At 35.5% G+C, this 17,129-nt stretch overlaps 1 protein-coding gene across 7 annotated transcripts in view; it reads left to right on the top strand.

Annotated features, from left to right (window-relative positions):
* The window catches only part of LAMA2 (laminin subunit alpha 2), a 521,442-nt gene that overhangs the window by 455,065 nt on the left and 49,248 nt on the right, over positions 1–17,129 (top strand). For all 7 annotated transcript variants that reach the window (XM_074333566.2, XM_074333563.2, XM_088795458.1 and 4 more), the window contains 5 exons: positions 1,019–1,173; positions 7,077–7,220; positions 8,218–8,351; positions 10,801–10,960; positions 13,790–13,914. In XM_074333566.2, coding sequence (XP_074189667.2) covers positions 1,019–1,173; positions 7,077–7,220; positions 8,218–8,351; positions 10,801–10,960; positions 13,790–13,914 — 718 coding nt within the window. The remainder of the gene's footprint in view (positions 1–1,018; positions 1,174–7,076; positions 7,221–8,217; positions 8,352–10,800; positions 10,961–13,789; positions 13,915–17,129) is intronic.

Raw genomic sequence — 17,129 nt, 5'->3', positions numbered from 1 at the left:
GCACATTTGATTAATTCTTGAGGATTAGTTCTCAGAGGTGCAATGTCAGCCAGAGAGCAGATCAGTCATAGTTGAGCAGAACATATAACCTTAGACCTTAAGCAGTTTCACTTTTTCATCAGGCTCACAATGACAGAAAACAGAACAATACATGCTCAATCAGATAATAAATGAGATCGTTTGGATAAGGCTTCCAGCATCCCAGAGATAGAATAATTGATTTTCCATGTGTCATTTGCCATCCTATGAAAAGCACAGGTTGAAACTCTATGGATCAGTGATAACCTTCAATTATTTTAGCGTTAAACCCCTTTTGAAATTATTAATATTCAAGTTTTTTCCCCTACAAAAATGTCAGTTTAATATGGTTCAACATAATATAGAGAACAGGATAATCAACTATTCTTCAAAATGAAAATGAACCGCAGCATGAAAGATTTAATTAAAGTATAAAATAGGCCTTTAGTCTAAGGGTTGTTCAACATTGAAGGGTTTTCAGAAGATATTTTGATTGGTTCACTATTTAAGATGTGCAAATAAAGACAGTGAGAAAAAGAAAGAAAACTAATTTTATGTGAGAAGCCTGATTTAAATACAGGTCTGGCTTGGACACACTAAGTGACATTTTAAAGACACTTTCATTTCCTTGATTCTATGACTAAAGTTCTATTCTGTAAAGGTTAGCTTATTGGCAGAAGCTAGAAATTAACCATTAAATTAAGTTTATAATATTCTCAACCGTCAATGTTCACTTTCACCTTCATCACAAAGCCAATGTTGCCTCTTTTCCTCTAACATCTCCTCCTATGGCCTTCTTGAGCCCCAATTAAAATATTCCCATTTTCCATCACAAGCTGCTTCAACAGCCATGGCCTTGCTTTTGTCATGTGGATAAGATGAAATTATTTCAATAATTTAGTTAAGCATGCTGCTGTTTTCATTTCAATGTGTGTGTGTGTGTGTGTGTGTGTGTGTGTGTGTGTGTGTGTTTGGTATGTGCTAATCTTGTTCTATGCAGTTGCAGATGCAGATGCCACTGTGAAAAATCTCGAACAAGAAGCTGATCGACTGATAGATAAACTCAAACCTATCAAGGAACTTGAGGATAACCTGAAGAAAAACATCTCTGAGATAAAGGAACTGATAAATCAAGCCCGGAAACAAGCCAATTCTGTAAGCTGTTTTTATTTTCAGTATCAGTAACCAGTTGTAATTTTTGGTATTATTCCCGGAAGAAATGCCTTCCCCCAATGTATCCTGTTGAATGATCTCTGGTTCTTTGCCATTAATGTGAAGTTATTTTAGGGGGAAGTGGAGAATGGTAGGTTAATTTTTTTTTCTTTTTAATAAATTTCAAAAGACATTTCTTGAGAAAAATGATCACCACTTACTGTTTTAGAGATTGAAATTCTGGCATATTTTATTATTGTTTGAATAGAGAAATACAAATAGCAAGAATGGAAACCTTATTTTCGTATACTAAAAAAGCATGAATGAGAGTGCCTTGCTCTTGATGAAACGAAAAAGAGCCAACCAGTAGGGTTGTAGCAGAAAAGAATGAACAAGATTATATGAATTAAAAGCAAAGAGGAACCATTATTATATATATATGTGTATGTATATATATATATATATATATATATATATATATATATATATATATTATTTTGTCTGAGTATAAGCAATAACAAAAATTGTTTTGGTTACAAACAATTTTCTCAGTTTTTTCTCTTTTTTTTAGAGTAAGCATAGGAAACACCTAGGTTATCTCAAAATTATGCTCTTTACTAAATTGATTAGAAGACTATTAGGATAGATGCAGAACTTTCTAGAAAGTAGGATCCTAACGAACCAGGACAGAATTGTTAAGTGCCAATTTGAAACTTAATCTGGCCGAGTAAAGTCATCTCATGATGCCTTTAGAAATAGAAGGAAAAAGTGATAGTTTTCATGTTGTCATGTTTAAACTTAAATCTTTTTAAATACCTAAGGCTTCCTTCCCAAAAATTCTGTTTCCCCAACAACTATGGAGCTAGAATGACCAGAAAGGACGTTTCTTAATCCATCAATTTATATTTATTTAGTAGTGGCCAAGAATATTATGCTGAGTGACAATTTATAATATATATGTATATATATCTATATATCTATATATTGCATATAATATATCTATATATAGTATATAGAGCTATCTATATAATATCTAGCTATCTATATAATATATAATATATCTATATATTACGTATTATATGTTATATATATTATATATATACACATAATATAATATATATCTTCTAAAGAAGTCATGACAGTAAGTTCAAGGTATACTTTGAAAAGGAATTCATGACTGACTGAAGAGAAACTCAGAAAATGACAAAAAGATTAGTGAGGATGATGTACATAAGCTCAAATAAAAGAAGCAGAGAGGGTTGAGAAGACATATGAGCTACAATATTGAGCTATGATAGGAAAACCATGTAGGCAGTCTGACGTCAGGTGATTATTGTATATGTGAAGCACAAGGTAAAAATAAATCTCACGTCACTCCAAGGTTTGGAGTTTTGTCTAAGATTTAGCCAATGTAGAAAAAGCATCTCCTACGTTCAAGGCTACTTGTGAGGTGCACAAATATGAATGACGAACTCGCAAAGTTTATAATGTAGTAGAAGAAATAAGATATGTACACACACAAAAAAAGGTAATGCAGAATATTATGCTACATTGTATGAGCAATGGGAAGTGATATAAGTTCTGAAAGGAAAGATCACCTCCAGTAGGGATCAGAAGATTTCCTGAAATGAGGGATTTGAGCTACACCGCCTTGAAGTAGGATAGTGTTGGACATGGGGGTGGGGGTGCCGGGGAGGGAGGAGGAGAAAAGACAGCATTATGAGAAGAGGAAATAGCTTGAGCCAAGGCAGAGAGAGAAGATAGTTTCAGGGTCATTTCATGAAAGAACAATCTAGTTTCCCAAGACTATTGGTAAAATGAACATTAAACTGGAAAAGTCAATGGAGGCCAAGTCTTGTCAGACCCGGAATGGTAAGTTAAGCAGTTGCCTTTAGCTGCAATTGTACCTGAAATAAACCTTATGGGTGAGGAGAAGCTGAAAGTTCTTGACCATTAAATATAGTATAATCAGAGCTGAGCTTTTTGAATATGAATCTGGAAGTAGTTTGTGGGGTAGATGAGAAAACTAGAAAGAAGGAAGGAAATTTAATAAGAGACCCAACTGTGGCAGTGGCAAGATAAAGGAACAGATTGATATACCACTCATATGCTTTGCAATATTACATTTGAAGAAGAAACAGTAGTAAATATTCTATTGTGAATCACATACTTAGCCACATTCTCTGACTTAGTTAGTTGTCAAGTGGTAAAATATGGATATATTTATGTCTTCGTTATAAAGAAATTTTAAAACATTTATCAGTTATGAGAGCTGTCCCATCCCACCCCCTGGGGAAAAAGATAAAATTCTGGCATGTAAATATATAAAACCTATCTCAAAACAGAAAATGAAAGACAGGTATAAAAGTAATGCTAGAAAAAGTGACCATTGTCCATGCCTCTTAAGGACATTTTCAGTCACTTTTGGAAATAAAAGTTACAAAAAAGCACCTTACTTTTTATAAGATGTTGGAAATATGTAAGCAGCCTTTTTTTTTTTTTTTTTAAAGGAGTTTTGTTCTAATCGGACATGACATTTGGATGATTTATAAACATATTTGTAATCTGGCACAAGTGTCTGGATATGGCCCTAACACACATTCAATGTGACCAAGAAATTAAAGACATTTATTTTAAAGTAGCTCTTTTTGGTTTGTTGACTTTGAAATTGATTGGCTGGTATTCTTTTTAAATGAATGACCTAGTTTTAGTGGATAACAAATGCAGTGAAAATTCAATAGATATAATAATGGGATCCTCAGTAATGTTTAACTGAGTTCACAATGATAAATTGGTAAATAATGTTTATGAGAAATGCCTTAAAGATTTTTGCTTAGTGATTTTTGTTTAGAAGTCATATAAGGATTCACATTAGAAATAACAGTAGTTGATAGAAGCAAATATCTTAAGAAGATGTTTGTGTTTCAGAAATCTCTCCCTTCTTATGAGGGATATATCCTAGAGCTTTCCTCTAGAGAAATTTATAAATGCTATGCTTATATTTCCGTGTTTTAAGTTAGTAACAATAGCAATAATTTTAAATGAAAACACAAACTTTTTAAATGGAGAAATTTGTAGCTGTGAACTGGTTACCAACAGCTTGGGCTGCCTGAATTGTTCAGGTATTGAGCGTATGTTCAAAACTAGAAAACAGATAACAGAAAATACAGAGGATTTAGTATATAAATGTATAAGAGTTGACCAATAGGTTACTTTACAAGATTAATCGCTGGCATATTGGGTATTACAGTATCATTTTGTTCAGAGAACCATATTTTTTAGATACATAAAGTGTTCTATAAAGCAGATTGATTGTAACTCCTAGTGACGTTAAATACCCTTAGCTGTAAAACAGCTACCTTCTTAGACTTTTAATTCTCAAATGGAGTTGCATCAGTGCAGTTAGGCCTTGGAACCAGTGCTGTCTTCTACACTTCAGCCACCCTCTTTTCAATACACCAATCGTGTAATCCCCTATCGTTTCTATCAGACACACTTAAGCAAGGGAAGAAACTCATCGTGTGACCAAACGGTCTTGATTCCACCCATATTCAGTCTTTTTTTCTCTTAACAGTAACCGAGGAGGATTATAATATCGTGTTTTTTAAACAAAAGTAAGTTATTTGTGATTAAACTAGCCATAAGATGGCTCTGTGGCCAAGCCTATAAAGCATACGTGAAATAACGATAAAACAAACTACACACATTTTCACTTTTGACTACTAATCCAGCCCCACTAGAAATGTGGATATGATTCCTCCCAGAAATTGTTCGATCTATTCTACTCATGAATTCCAGTCAGACCATGATCTCTTCTTTTTGATCTTATGATGTCAGTGGGGCTTATAGCCTGCCTCAGATATTAAATTTGCCCAGTGCCAAGGTCTTCTCTGATGATGGTTTTGGTTCATTTGCTGTAAATTCCTAAAAACTCACTATATCCCACACCTTTTCCTAAACATTGAAACACCCGAAGACTGTACTTCCCCTACCTGCCCTCTACTATAGCCTCTTTCTCTTGCTTTACTTTATCCTTTTTATCTCTAAGCCATTGGAGAACCCTCTGTACAGCTTCTCATCTACCATGTAACATCCTCTGACAACCTCCACTGCACATCTGTTTTATAGTGTTAACATCCAGAAGAAAAGTTGTACATTTCCTGCTTCTATTTTTTGCAATTCATTTCTAACACTTTATATAGAAGGGAAATTCCCTCATTTGTAGAACAAAGAACTAACTACCTAAATGAAAAACCATACAGCCAGGAAGATTATGTTCTCCAGGACACAGAGCAAACACTCTGGGGACCAGAGTGGACACCAGTGCTCTGCCCCTCAATTAGCAGACTGGGCCCCACCTTTACAGGGAAGACAAGCACTGGGAAAGCAGTCTAAGCAAAAGGCTTCCTAGATTATTCCAGCCACAGGCCACCGCACAGAGCTCCACTGGGGTGAGCCCCTATTTCTTTCGAGCACACTATTTCCTCCACTTGAAGACGTAATTTGGATAGCAAATTAGCTGAAGAAACAGTATATAAACACATGACTTATGCAGAGTCTATAGTAGATTCAACATATCTGCCGTGTCCCCAGAGGTTCTCAAACATATATTAATTTGCATATTTGTCACAACCAAAAATCCTTCCTTAGCTTTCTCTTTGAAACCCAACCAATATTGAATCCAGCACTTTCTCAACATAGTCTACACCACCCTTGGAGAGGAGTTCCATTGCATCCAACACCCCTACGCTAATTAGACATGTCACCATAATATAGAGACTGGTTTAATGTCCTAGGCTACCTTGTTTAGAGTCTGCACAGCCCTTTTCATGGGGATAACAATAATGCTAGTTGGTTTTCTTCCAATTGTAAAAACTATATGAGTAGCACTAAGTGCTAGAAGGAAAATGTAAATTCACTGCTAGTGAGGGCCAAAAGTCTTCCTGAAGCTGGGAATTTGAATCAGTGACAATGAGAAGTTTCACATCTTCCCTCCAACTCCGCCTGCTACTTTGAGCACTTTCACTAACGAAGTAACAGTTTCTCTCTGAAGCTAAGCAACTACGTTGCTCTCCTGAAAGTGCCCCTTTGATGCTGCACCTGAAACGAAGGAAATTAAATCAAATAATCAGCTAGCGTTATCTGTGATTAAAGAAAGGCTCCCTAAATGGAAGTGAAAATTGGTGTGAACAGTGCCAGTTCTATTCACATAGGAATTCCTTTCCTAGCAATTTATAGTAATTTTTAAGTACTAGTCCAAAGAAAAAGGAGTTGTTAAATACATTAGTAGTGATAGCCATTGGAAATGATTTCTGTTTCATTTCCTGGAAACTTAATAAAAAGGTATAATTTGTTCTGAAATCTATGTCCTGAGTAGAATGATTAATATTCTTCTTATTGTTAGAACATCTAGAATAAAATCTATTTGGCCTCTTTCAACTGTAAGAACATGGGAGGGCAGGTAATTTCCTCTTGAAAACGAAAAGAAAAATGGTTTCCTACCTGAAGTGATACCAAAATCGCTGAAATTTGAATGGTAAAATTTTATTAAATGACCTTAATAAAGATCATTACCATTTAGCTTCATGTAAAATCACCTTTTGCTAATGTTCCCATGTTCATAAAGGATAAGGTATGAAGGTAAGAATTTGTTAGTTGCATGCTTCAAAAACTAGTAGTGTGCTAACAAGACATGGGACTTGGAACAGCTTATTGTCAAAATGCTACTCTTCTCTGACCTCATTAATGAATATAATAGTGTCTGCATATGGGCATTTAATGATACTACTTGATGATAGAAAAATAACTTCAAAGAAGAGCTGATGATGGCTCTGTGGTTGTTTTGGAGCTATTTAAACTTTCTGAGAGATTTAGTCTTGGCTCTTTGTACCTTGTTTTTCTCGAAGATCAAAGTATCTGTGTCCTCGGGAGGTGACTGCATTCGAACATACAAGCCAGAAATCAAGAAAGGAAGCTACAATAATATAATTGTCAATGTAAAGACACCTGTTGCTGACAACCTCCTTTTTTACCTTGGAAGTGCCAAATTTGTAAGTCTAATATTCAGCTTTTCTTGGCTTACTGTGTGTGTGTATAGTCAGAGGTTAATCCTGGTAGTATGGAAAATGTATAGAATCCAATAACACAATCCCAAAATTGTGTAATGTAGCCTTTCAGATTTGAAAACCTCTGAATATTACCTCGCAAAATTCTAAAGTGCCAAAGTAAGTTAAAAGGCAAATGAAATGAAAACTTTTTTACAGTACTTAGGTACATCTGCTTTCATTTGTGAGGATACTAGCATTTATTTTGAATTAGATTTCCATATCGAGCTATTTAAGAAGAAAGACTAATAGCAATAAAGCTTTTTCTTTTTTTTCACTTCTCTCTGAGAAATTACAATGAACTTTCACATTAAATGAAAATGGCAAATTGTGTACTAATTTTTTACCGATGAAAATTCTTCTTCTAATGCATGTTGAATTTATGACTCAAAGAAGTTGTATTTACAAAAGCCCACCCAAAATGTTCTAATTCCTTTCATTTGAACCGTTTGACTTTACATGCATGGGTACCTTCCAAAATCAATAAGACTTTTCTACAGACCATTCATCGCATAAGTCATTACTTGGAATTCAGGTGAGAAGTTTTGGGTCATCTTGAGTAAAAAAATCACACCTGGGCCCCCCAAAACATCATCGCCCTTGGTGAAAACAATGAATTATGAATCCAATTATTTGCTTTTTATCTCTATCACAAGTATCAGAGTGAAAAAAGACTTTTGTCTCAAAATGAGTCCTAATTAGAATTAGTTAAATTAACACATATGCCTCAGCAGTATTTTTGTTGCCTTAAAGACACAATAATAAAATATTATTTAATCATACATAATAATAGATCAATTATTTTGGAATTTTCATCATGAGACTTCTGATTATTTCTGTAAATAATTATCTGTAAATAGCACCTGTTGAAAATGACTTCTGGACTTCTCTTTCTGGGTGCTTTATGTCTGATATGTATTGTTTTTGTGTCTCTCTGAACTAGGTCGACTTTCTGGCTATAGAAATGCGTAAAGGCAAAGTAAGCTTCCTCTGGGATGTTGGATCTGGAGTCGGTCGTGTGGAGTATCCGGATTTGACTATTGATGACTCATATTGGTACCGCATTGAAGCATCAAGGTAACTAATTCAATGACGATTAAGATAATTAAATGACAGAACTTCGAAGTAGTTTACCAGTTTATAAGAAAACTCCTGTTTCTGTTTCAAGAAGGTAGCTATGTATGTATACAAATTTTATCATATGTATACAAGGTCTGACAATTAAGTTTGTGAACTTCTTTGCAACAATGTTGCTAACCTTTTTTGATATCAGAGGGGTTATTCATTATGAATTTGTACCAACTGGACAAACAGTTAACCAAGTTTACTCTTTGGAAGTGCTGAAAAGGCTGTGTGAAAAAGTTAGATGACCTGAACTTTTCACCAACAATTCTTACATCACGATAATCCATGGCACTGTACTGTGTGTGAGGGAGTTTTTAGGCAGTAAACAAATAACTGGCTAAACACCCTCCCTACTCAACTGATCTGGCCCCCAATGACTTCTTTCTTTACCCGAACATAGAGGAAATATTGAAAGGAAGACATTTGGTGACATTCAGGACATCAAGGGTAATATGACGACAGCTCTGATGGCCATTCCAGAAAAAGAGTTCCAAAACTGCTTTGAAGCATGAACTAGGCGCTGGCATTGGTGCTTAGCTTCCCAAGGGGAGTACTTTGAAGGCGACAGTAGTTATATTCAGCAATGAGGCATGTAGCACTTTTTCTAGGATGAGTTCGCGAACTTAATTGTCAGACCTTATATGTATAAATGTGTGTGAATGGGTATCTTTGTAGTCCCTGTTAGGACCTGACAAACTTTCAAGGTATTGGCCAGAGTGACCAGTTTATTTTAGGCCCCTCTTCTGGCTGTCCTATAGGAATTCTGAGGTTCAGTGCTTTCAGTCATACCACCACACCTGCAGAAGTGCTGCAACTCAACCTCATTCAGCACAAGCCAGAGCCTAAGAACTGCTGTAGGTGCCTGCCATTGGCGTGCACAGTTCCTCTATAGTCTACAAAGCAATCTTGCCTACAGGCATGTCTGAATGATGGCACAAATGTATGTCAGGTCCACACTACTGAAAAGGGGAAATAACAGGAAATTGATTAATTTTATCTTTGAAGCTTTAATTCAATTAACTTCTAGCAGTGTATGGATTATTTAGAGAACCCATTCCTATCCTAGGTACTTTCCCCTCATTTTCTCTTCTTTTCCTAATTCTTAACTCTGTACTACACCTACGGCATCTAACAGTTGCGAGGTATTTATTGTTAAGGGCCTAGGGTTAAAGATGAAGTTGATCAACAATCTGGTAATTATTGAATCTAGGTGAAGGTCCATAGCATTTCATTTTGTGTTTGTATTTGTTTAAATTTTTCCATCATAAAAGGTTTAAAAGAAAACTTAATGAGAAGCAACATATTTGGTTCCTTTGTAAGATCTTCAGTAAAAGTGTGTGTGTGTGTGTGTATGAGAGAGAGAGAGAGACAGACAGACAGACAGACAGACAGAGAGGCAGACAGACAAAATATGCTTCCCTGTTGTAGGGCTGGGCCAGGGGATTAAGTATTTTAAGGACTTCAGAATACTTATACTTACGAAGTGCAGTTATATTATCAGAAGAGATATATTCTGTTAAAGAAGAATTTTATTTGACAAATTCATTCTGTTGTTTCCATGTATTTCAATTAATACTGAACCCTCAAAGATTAAAAGATTGCCAAAATGAGATAGCAGAGAAAGAAATGTGACACTAAAGTTCCTTATGACTGCTTGTCTCAGAAATGAGATCAGATTTTCATATTTAACAATTCATGGACATCAATCACTTAAAAAAAGAAAATGAAATACAATAATGTTAGCTTTCAAAATCATATTAATTAAATTTAAAAGTGAAATTCTTGTACACAATTTGTATACGCAGCTCTGGAGACTAGCGATTAATTATACAATATACATGAAGATGGCATGCCAAACAATAAAAGATGCACAATTCCAGAAAGACTACTTGAGCAAATCTGGATTCAAGATATAATAAGGGATTTTAGGAGACATTATACAGTTTGTAATGCAGAAGGGTGGATTATTCAGGGTTCACTTGCTGAATTAAATTCAACGAAATGCTCAACAAAGTAATATAAACTTGTTTAAATAGTATGTATTGGTACATAGTAAATTGTTTTGTAAAGCAATAGGAAAAAGCCTTTTTATTTAATAATATCAATTCTATCACCTAATTGCTGCTGTGTCATTTCATATCAATGGACACACGCAGAATCAGGATATGTTTCTCACCGGCCCTGAATCTGACAGTAAACATCCAGCGAAGATCAGACTCTGGGTTTTGATTTACAGTTTAATGAATCTGGAAGTTTTGAAGCTAAGCACCCAGTTATCTCTTAAATATTCCAAAACAAGTCTCTACATTCTCATGCATTTTCAGTCTGAAGTTACAGCTGTGTGATATATATTCCATTTTCTGTATTTTTTTTCACTTCCTTTTAATATGTACCCTGGAAGAACTGGGAGAAATGGAAGTATTTCTGTGAGGGCCCTGGATGGACCCAAAGCCAGCATTGTACCCAGTACATACCACTCAGCATCTCCTCCAGGGTATACAATTCTAGATGTGGATGCAAATGCAATGCTGTTCGTTGGTGGCTTGACTGGGAAATTGAAGGTAATGTGTTCTTCCTGATCCCATTTATTTCATTTTTGTGGACAACTCCTTACATGATTACCTTTGGGGAAGGCCCGATAAAGCTCTGCAAAAATTGACCACTTTTTACTTAATTTGTGTTTATGAACACAGGAATTTATTTTGAGGAAGAATTTTCTTCTTTGAGTATTCAGTGTTGGAAACACAATATTTTTAAGCCTATGGGTATTTACTTAAACAGTTGTTCTGCCCTAATCTGTGGCAGCAATTTTTTTTTATATATTCTTATTTTAGTTGCCTCAAGAGCAAAGTGTTTTTTAAATATACTCCATTTTCTGAATCAATTTATGATTTATTGATATGAAGTGCTATAAAGTTCAAATTCACATCTAATTAAAATATTTATAAATACCTTGGGAAATATCACAGGAATTGTAAGTTTTCAAATCATGTTCCGATTTTAAAAGTTTTCAAGTTACTCTTCTCATTCTTATCGAGTAATGCGCTTAATATTCATAATCGCTTCATGACAGGTCCTTGTGCATTGCAAATTGCAAAATGCCTGCATTTTAAAGAAGTTTGTGCTGATTAAATGGGATTTAGGTGTTGGAAAACGACCTGTGGGTGAGATGTAAAAGCACAACCAAATATAATGGATAATCCTGGGCTTGTCAGAATCATCCTGGGATGAGATTAGTCAGAAAATGTGAAAAGTCAGGGTGACCTCAAATTTATGAGAACTCAACCTTCATACAGTGAGGTTGTTTTATTGGCTCTGTGTACGAGATGTGACTCTGAAAGGATTGTAATTGATTCCCCAACTCCACACTAAAATCATCCTCGTTTCTTAGAACCGCATATAAATGCATATGCTACATAGAAATATATAGTCGTATTGCCAACTTCTTCTCCTCTCAAGAAAGATAAATACAGGGGTAGTGCAGAGCAGTACAAAAACCATGAATTTTGAAATCAAATTCAGGTTGGGTTCTCTGCTGTTTCACTTACTAAAATATGACCTTAGGCAAGTTACTTAACCCCTTGGGCTTCAGTTGTCTCAACTAGAAAAGGGAGATGAGAATATTTACATTGCCTGCATATCAATAATAAACTTTCATAACACTGACATAGCCATTACTATGCACTCTGTAATGTTCTAACTAATTTAAATGAATTAACTTATTTAATTTTCAACCCCAGAAGGAGGTTGTCCTCCTTGATTTCTAGTTAAGGAATCTAAATAAGATGGAAGTTAAATGACCTGACCAAGGTCACACAGCAATTTAAGGTAGAGCTGCGATTTGAACGCAGGTTCACAGGCACAAGAGTCTTCCCACTTAATCATCATGTTTCGCTTCCACAATGAATAGTGAGACCATGTGCATAAAATTTATGACTAATGCGTAAGACATGGTAGTCGCACCTTAAATCGCACCTTAAATAATTTTTATTATTATCTACATGTCATTATCACGAAGCAACTTTCTTAGGCCAGTCTCAGGGGAAAAGAAAACAGACAAATGAAATCTATAGAAAATCTTTATCCTTTTGGCCAAGAATTTCAAGGCAACTGCGCACCAGAATATGAACCGAAAGCTGAAAACAAGTAACTAAATCCACATACTGATGAAAATTCAAAGGAGCAAGAAAATATTCCCAGTATTTTTTTTTAGGATGCAAGAGGGAAAAGCAAAAAGCGAGTAGCATCCACAAGTGGGATAATCAATCTCTGGAAAATTAAGAGGGGCTCTGACTGATGACAGAGAATCCCAGGGACTGTCTGACTTACAAATGCCAGTGGCTCTTTCTACCTTCTTTCTTCATTGAACATTCTTTCTACAAGGCAGATCGCCATTTGATCACAGTGGCAGGAAGGTGCACATGTATTGATGAGTTTAACCTAAAATTATATCTACAGATTTTAACTGTTCAGTGACCATCTTCCTATATTTGTTCTGAAACCCACACATGTTAATTCACTTTTCCCCCTAGTTTATTTAGATAAATGTGAATTAGGTTTGGCAAAATGTTTCTAAAACTATAGGCACTACAATCTAGCATTTATTTGTAATATGTCAGTGCCAAAAGAAACAGTTGTTTAAATTACAGCAAGATTCTCTCGAGTGGATCATGTCCTTCTTCTTCTTCGTGGCTGTGTTATATATCAAGCTTAAGACCTTTCCCTGTGAGAACGGTATCAGGGTTGCCATTCAATAAATATTTATTGAGGCTCTATTAGATGTCAGGCCCTGTGCTGCGTATACCAGAAAACAAAACCAACATGGTCTATTCTTTTACAAATTTACTCTTTCCCTTCATTCTCCTGCCCTGGAAACCTGCCTGGGTGTAAAAGGAAATGAAAAGTTGGAGACAGCATTATCATAGGGTAATTTACATGCAAACTTTTTCTCTCCCTGTGTGTGGTCAGGATGTACCCTTTCTCAGGGTCTCTGGAAGAAATGTTCTCAGTGGTGTAAGAGCACTAAGGTTTAATAAACACCTACTCTGTGTTAGGTGCTGACTGTGGTACCATAAGTAAATTACCTAACTTAGTTCTCCTAATAAGTCCATGTTAGAGCCAAAAAAAAAAATAGAATCTCAAAGACGATAAGCAGCTCACTTAAAATCAGAAGCTAGGAATTATTTATTGACTAATGGTGATAAACTGATATAGCACAAAATAAGCAGGATCTGTGAGGATACAATATGGCTAGAAAATGAATATGTACAAACCACGAATATCAGAAAGAGTGAATAATACTCCAGATTCTGCTGCTACTAACTCTCACGGGTATGCAAAGGTTTGTTTGTGAAATTACAAATTCTAACAAATATATTTTTTTTCTGCAGAAGGCTGATGCTGTACGTGTGATAACATTCACCGGCTGTATGGGAGAAACATTCTTTGACAGCAAGCCGATAGGGTTGTGGAATTTCCGAGAAATAGAAGGTGACTGCAAAGGATGTACTGTCAGGTTAGTCAAGATGGTCTGACCTGTGCATCATCAAAGCTCTAGTTTTATTTTGTAATATTCTCTTATCATGTGGATGATATAGAACAGGCTTGAAGTGTTTACATTCAAAGGTGAATTTACCATGAAGCTAATGAAAGTTCAAGTCCCTTCTCCAATTTGTGCAGGCAATTTCCAGGGTCCTGGGAGCTGCTCTAGTTGTAGTTTTACATGGTGATATGTTTTTGTAAAATTTGCAAAGATCACGTATTTTAACCTCAATCAGTTAAGGCTACTTACTATCTCTTTCCACTCCAACTTTCCTTCATATCCAGGAGGTTTATCATGCGTATGGCTATCCTGTAGTCAAAATTTCTTTTAATGAGAGCTTTCTTTCAAGCTATAATAATTAAGCTTCAGGCCTTCACAAAGCCTGGAATCATGCCACTTATATTTATAACAACATATAGGACCCTAGTGCAAGTTTTATCTCCTGCAGGATTTTTCAAATAACACCTTGGGTTTGGTAAGTGTTTCAAGTGGAAACCATGGGCCTTGAAGATTCTGTTTAAGTACAAAAGGAGAAGAAGGGGCCAAGGTAAGCCAGAAGAAAGTGCCGTAATACACATCATCAATTATAACAGAGAGGTTAGAATGTAGGCATTTAAAACTATTTAACAAGCATACAAAGCATATGTAGAGAATAAATATTATTATATAAACCTGAGTAGAGAATATAGACTAATTATCTAGTAGTCGAGGATTTCTCGGCTTATGAAACTTAGAGCCTACTAATTAACTGAGCCTATAATGATTTTAATGATAGTAAATTAAATACGTGGTAGGTTAATATATACACATAGCAACTCTAAAATCAATAGGTTAGGAGTTTGCATTTGTTTTACTTCCAACTTAAAGGGCACATACTCCTTGCCAAGACTCAAATTCCCCATTAATGGCAGAATGTCCTTCACAAGTCTTTCTCATCATCTCGAGTTTCAGAGAAGAAGTAGCGCCCCCTCAAAAAAAAGTCTCTCTCTAAAAGTTTTAACCTCCAACTCTATCTTGTCATTAAAGGCTTGTCAACATGGCACTGAGGACAGTTTGAAAGCCTGACCCATTTACAGTTTAACATGGTTTGGTCAATAATATTCCATAAAGTCTAACATGGAATGATTATCTGTAAAATTCTTTCAATGCAACAAAGTCAGTGAGGTCCACATTAATATTCTGTTGCTCACAAGTCAATACCAACTTTTCCCTAAACATGTCTTTGGTAAATGTATAAGTAGGATTTTCAAAAGCCTATTATCAACAAAACATCGAAAACATTTAAATGTCTGTTCAGCAATGCATAACATGTGTTAAGATAACATCACTAATTATCTATTCTGCAAAGGTCTCCGTGCCTTCAGTACATAAAGTATTATGTAAATTAATATACTTATAATAGTGTTTGTGTGTGTGTGTGTGTGTGTGTGTGTGTGTGTAGGGTGTTTTTCAGGTAAGAGTGATTCACATTTTCAATTTCCTGGTATTAGTATGAATATGATCCAGTCCTAGGCATTGAGAAACTCAGAGCCAAGAAGGGAGGAAAAGGGAAATGCTAAAAAAGTCAAAACACAAGGCATGACAAAAGTTCCTTTAAAAAGGTACACTCAGAGTATACTAAGGTTATGAGAATTAAGATCTGCTTTCTGGAGGAGGTGACAGTTGATGTGAGCCTTGACACAGAGTAAAAGTCCAAAAGAGGAGATGGCAGCTAGACTGTAGAGAGCATTCGAGTGCTAGGGATGAGTGAGACCAAAGTTAGGAAGGCTGGAAAACCAATGTTTTGCTTATTTCACAAATGTGAATTTTCTAATACAGGATTGACAAATGGGAAAATGATTTCAGTGAGTGTTCATAACAGCTCTTCCCAGCATATTAATGTTTGTATCACCAAGTAAAGGCAGTAAAGTACACCCACACAGCTGAAAACACCAAGCTCAGGAGTATTAGACCCACACACAGACTGCACGCAGTGCCCAGTCACCCGCAAACTTGGCCTTGGGTTGGCCAAGCACTCTAAGAAGTGTTCGATGCCCAGTTCTCCTCCATAATTGTGCATTGTCACTATGACAGTCAGTCAACAGGGTCAACCCATCCTTACACTCCTTGCCATCAAACTACCTTCACCTGTTGCATTTAAGGTAAAGTTCTATATTTACTGGAATATTTATTTATTTAAAAATGTTTAGCATACCTTTTTGAATGATGATAATATTTTGGTCAAGATCGTTACTATGTTTGTGAGTGCTCTGATTACAACCTTGCATAAATTTTGAGTGACCTGCCCTAACCCTGTTTTCCTATAATCCTTGGTATTTGTAGGAATAATTTTTACAGGACTCCTGGTGTTTGTTTGTTTGTTTTTCAGGAGAACGTAGATGACAGTTTAACATAAAGACCAATCGTTCCAGTTTTAGAACAGAAATAATTATATGGGGAAGATGAGGCTATAAGACATAGAATGAGAAAATTCTATATAAGATCTTGAAATGTCAGTTTTAGAAATTCACATTTATGCAGTAGTCAGTAGATGGGATATAGTTGTGATGCCTGAGAAAGAGTAATCTTTCAGGGGTATTAAAAAAAAGCATTATCTTATTTTTCTTAAATTTCTGAAAATCGCATTCACATCAAAGTGGAAAAGAAAAACTGCTGCAAATAAAATGTATTTAGCTGAACACTGAAATGATGATGAAGTGTTAATATACTTAACCCCAACATACGTCTAGTTCTATAGTTAACAAGTTATAAGCGGAAGAGCATGGCTGCTCCAAATAGCATAATCAATCCTTGCTAACTTGAACAGACATTAAGGTCCAAAAGAGAAACAAAAAGCAAGTTAAGAAACTTAGCATTTATTAATAATAAAAAGATAGTTACGTTTCCTGGTAAATGTATTCAAAATGAATAGGAAAACTCAAGTATAATGTTAAATATTGAAATATTATAGACCACACCTGAAATGACTCATTTTTCCCTTTCTCTGAGTCACCAATTGAAAGGCAGACTTACCTGGTTTTGGCCAATGAATTAAGTGAAGTAGGCTGATCTACCTCTGTATTTGTAGCTGTTTTCAGCAGGAAAACTCTTTCCTTCAGATTTGCCTTTTGTTTGACTACTACACGTACGTACGACAATCTCCCAGAGTGTTGGAGCAGAAAGGGGACTGAGAAGTCATTCAGTAACTG

The sequence above is a fragment of the Rhinolophus sinicus genome, chromosome 2 (genome assembly GCF_057876585.1).
Source record: "Rhinolophus sinicus isolate RSI-liver-muscle chromosome 2, RSI-T2T, whole genome shotgun sequence".
Lineage (NCBI taxonomy): Eukaryota > Metazoa > Chordata > Mammalia > Chiroptera > Rhinolophidae > Rhinolophus > Rhinolophus sinicus.
This window is presented reverse-complemented; position numbering and strand designations above follow the sequence as displayed.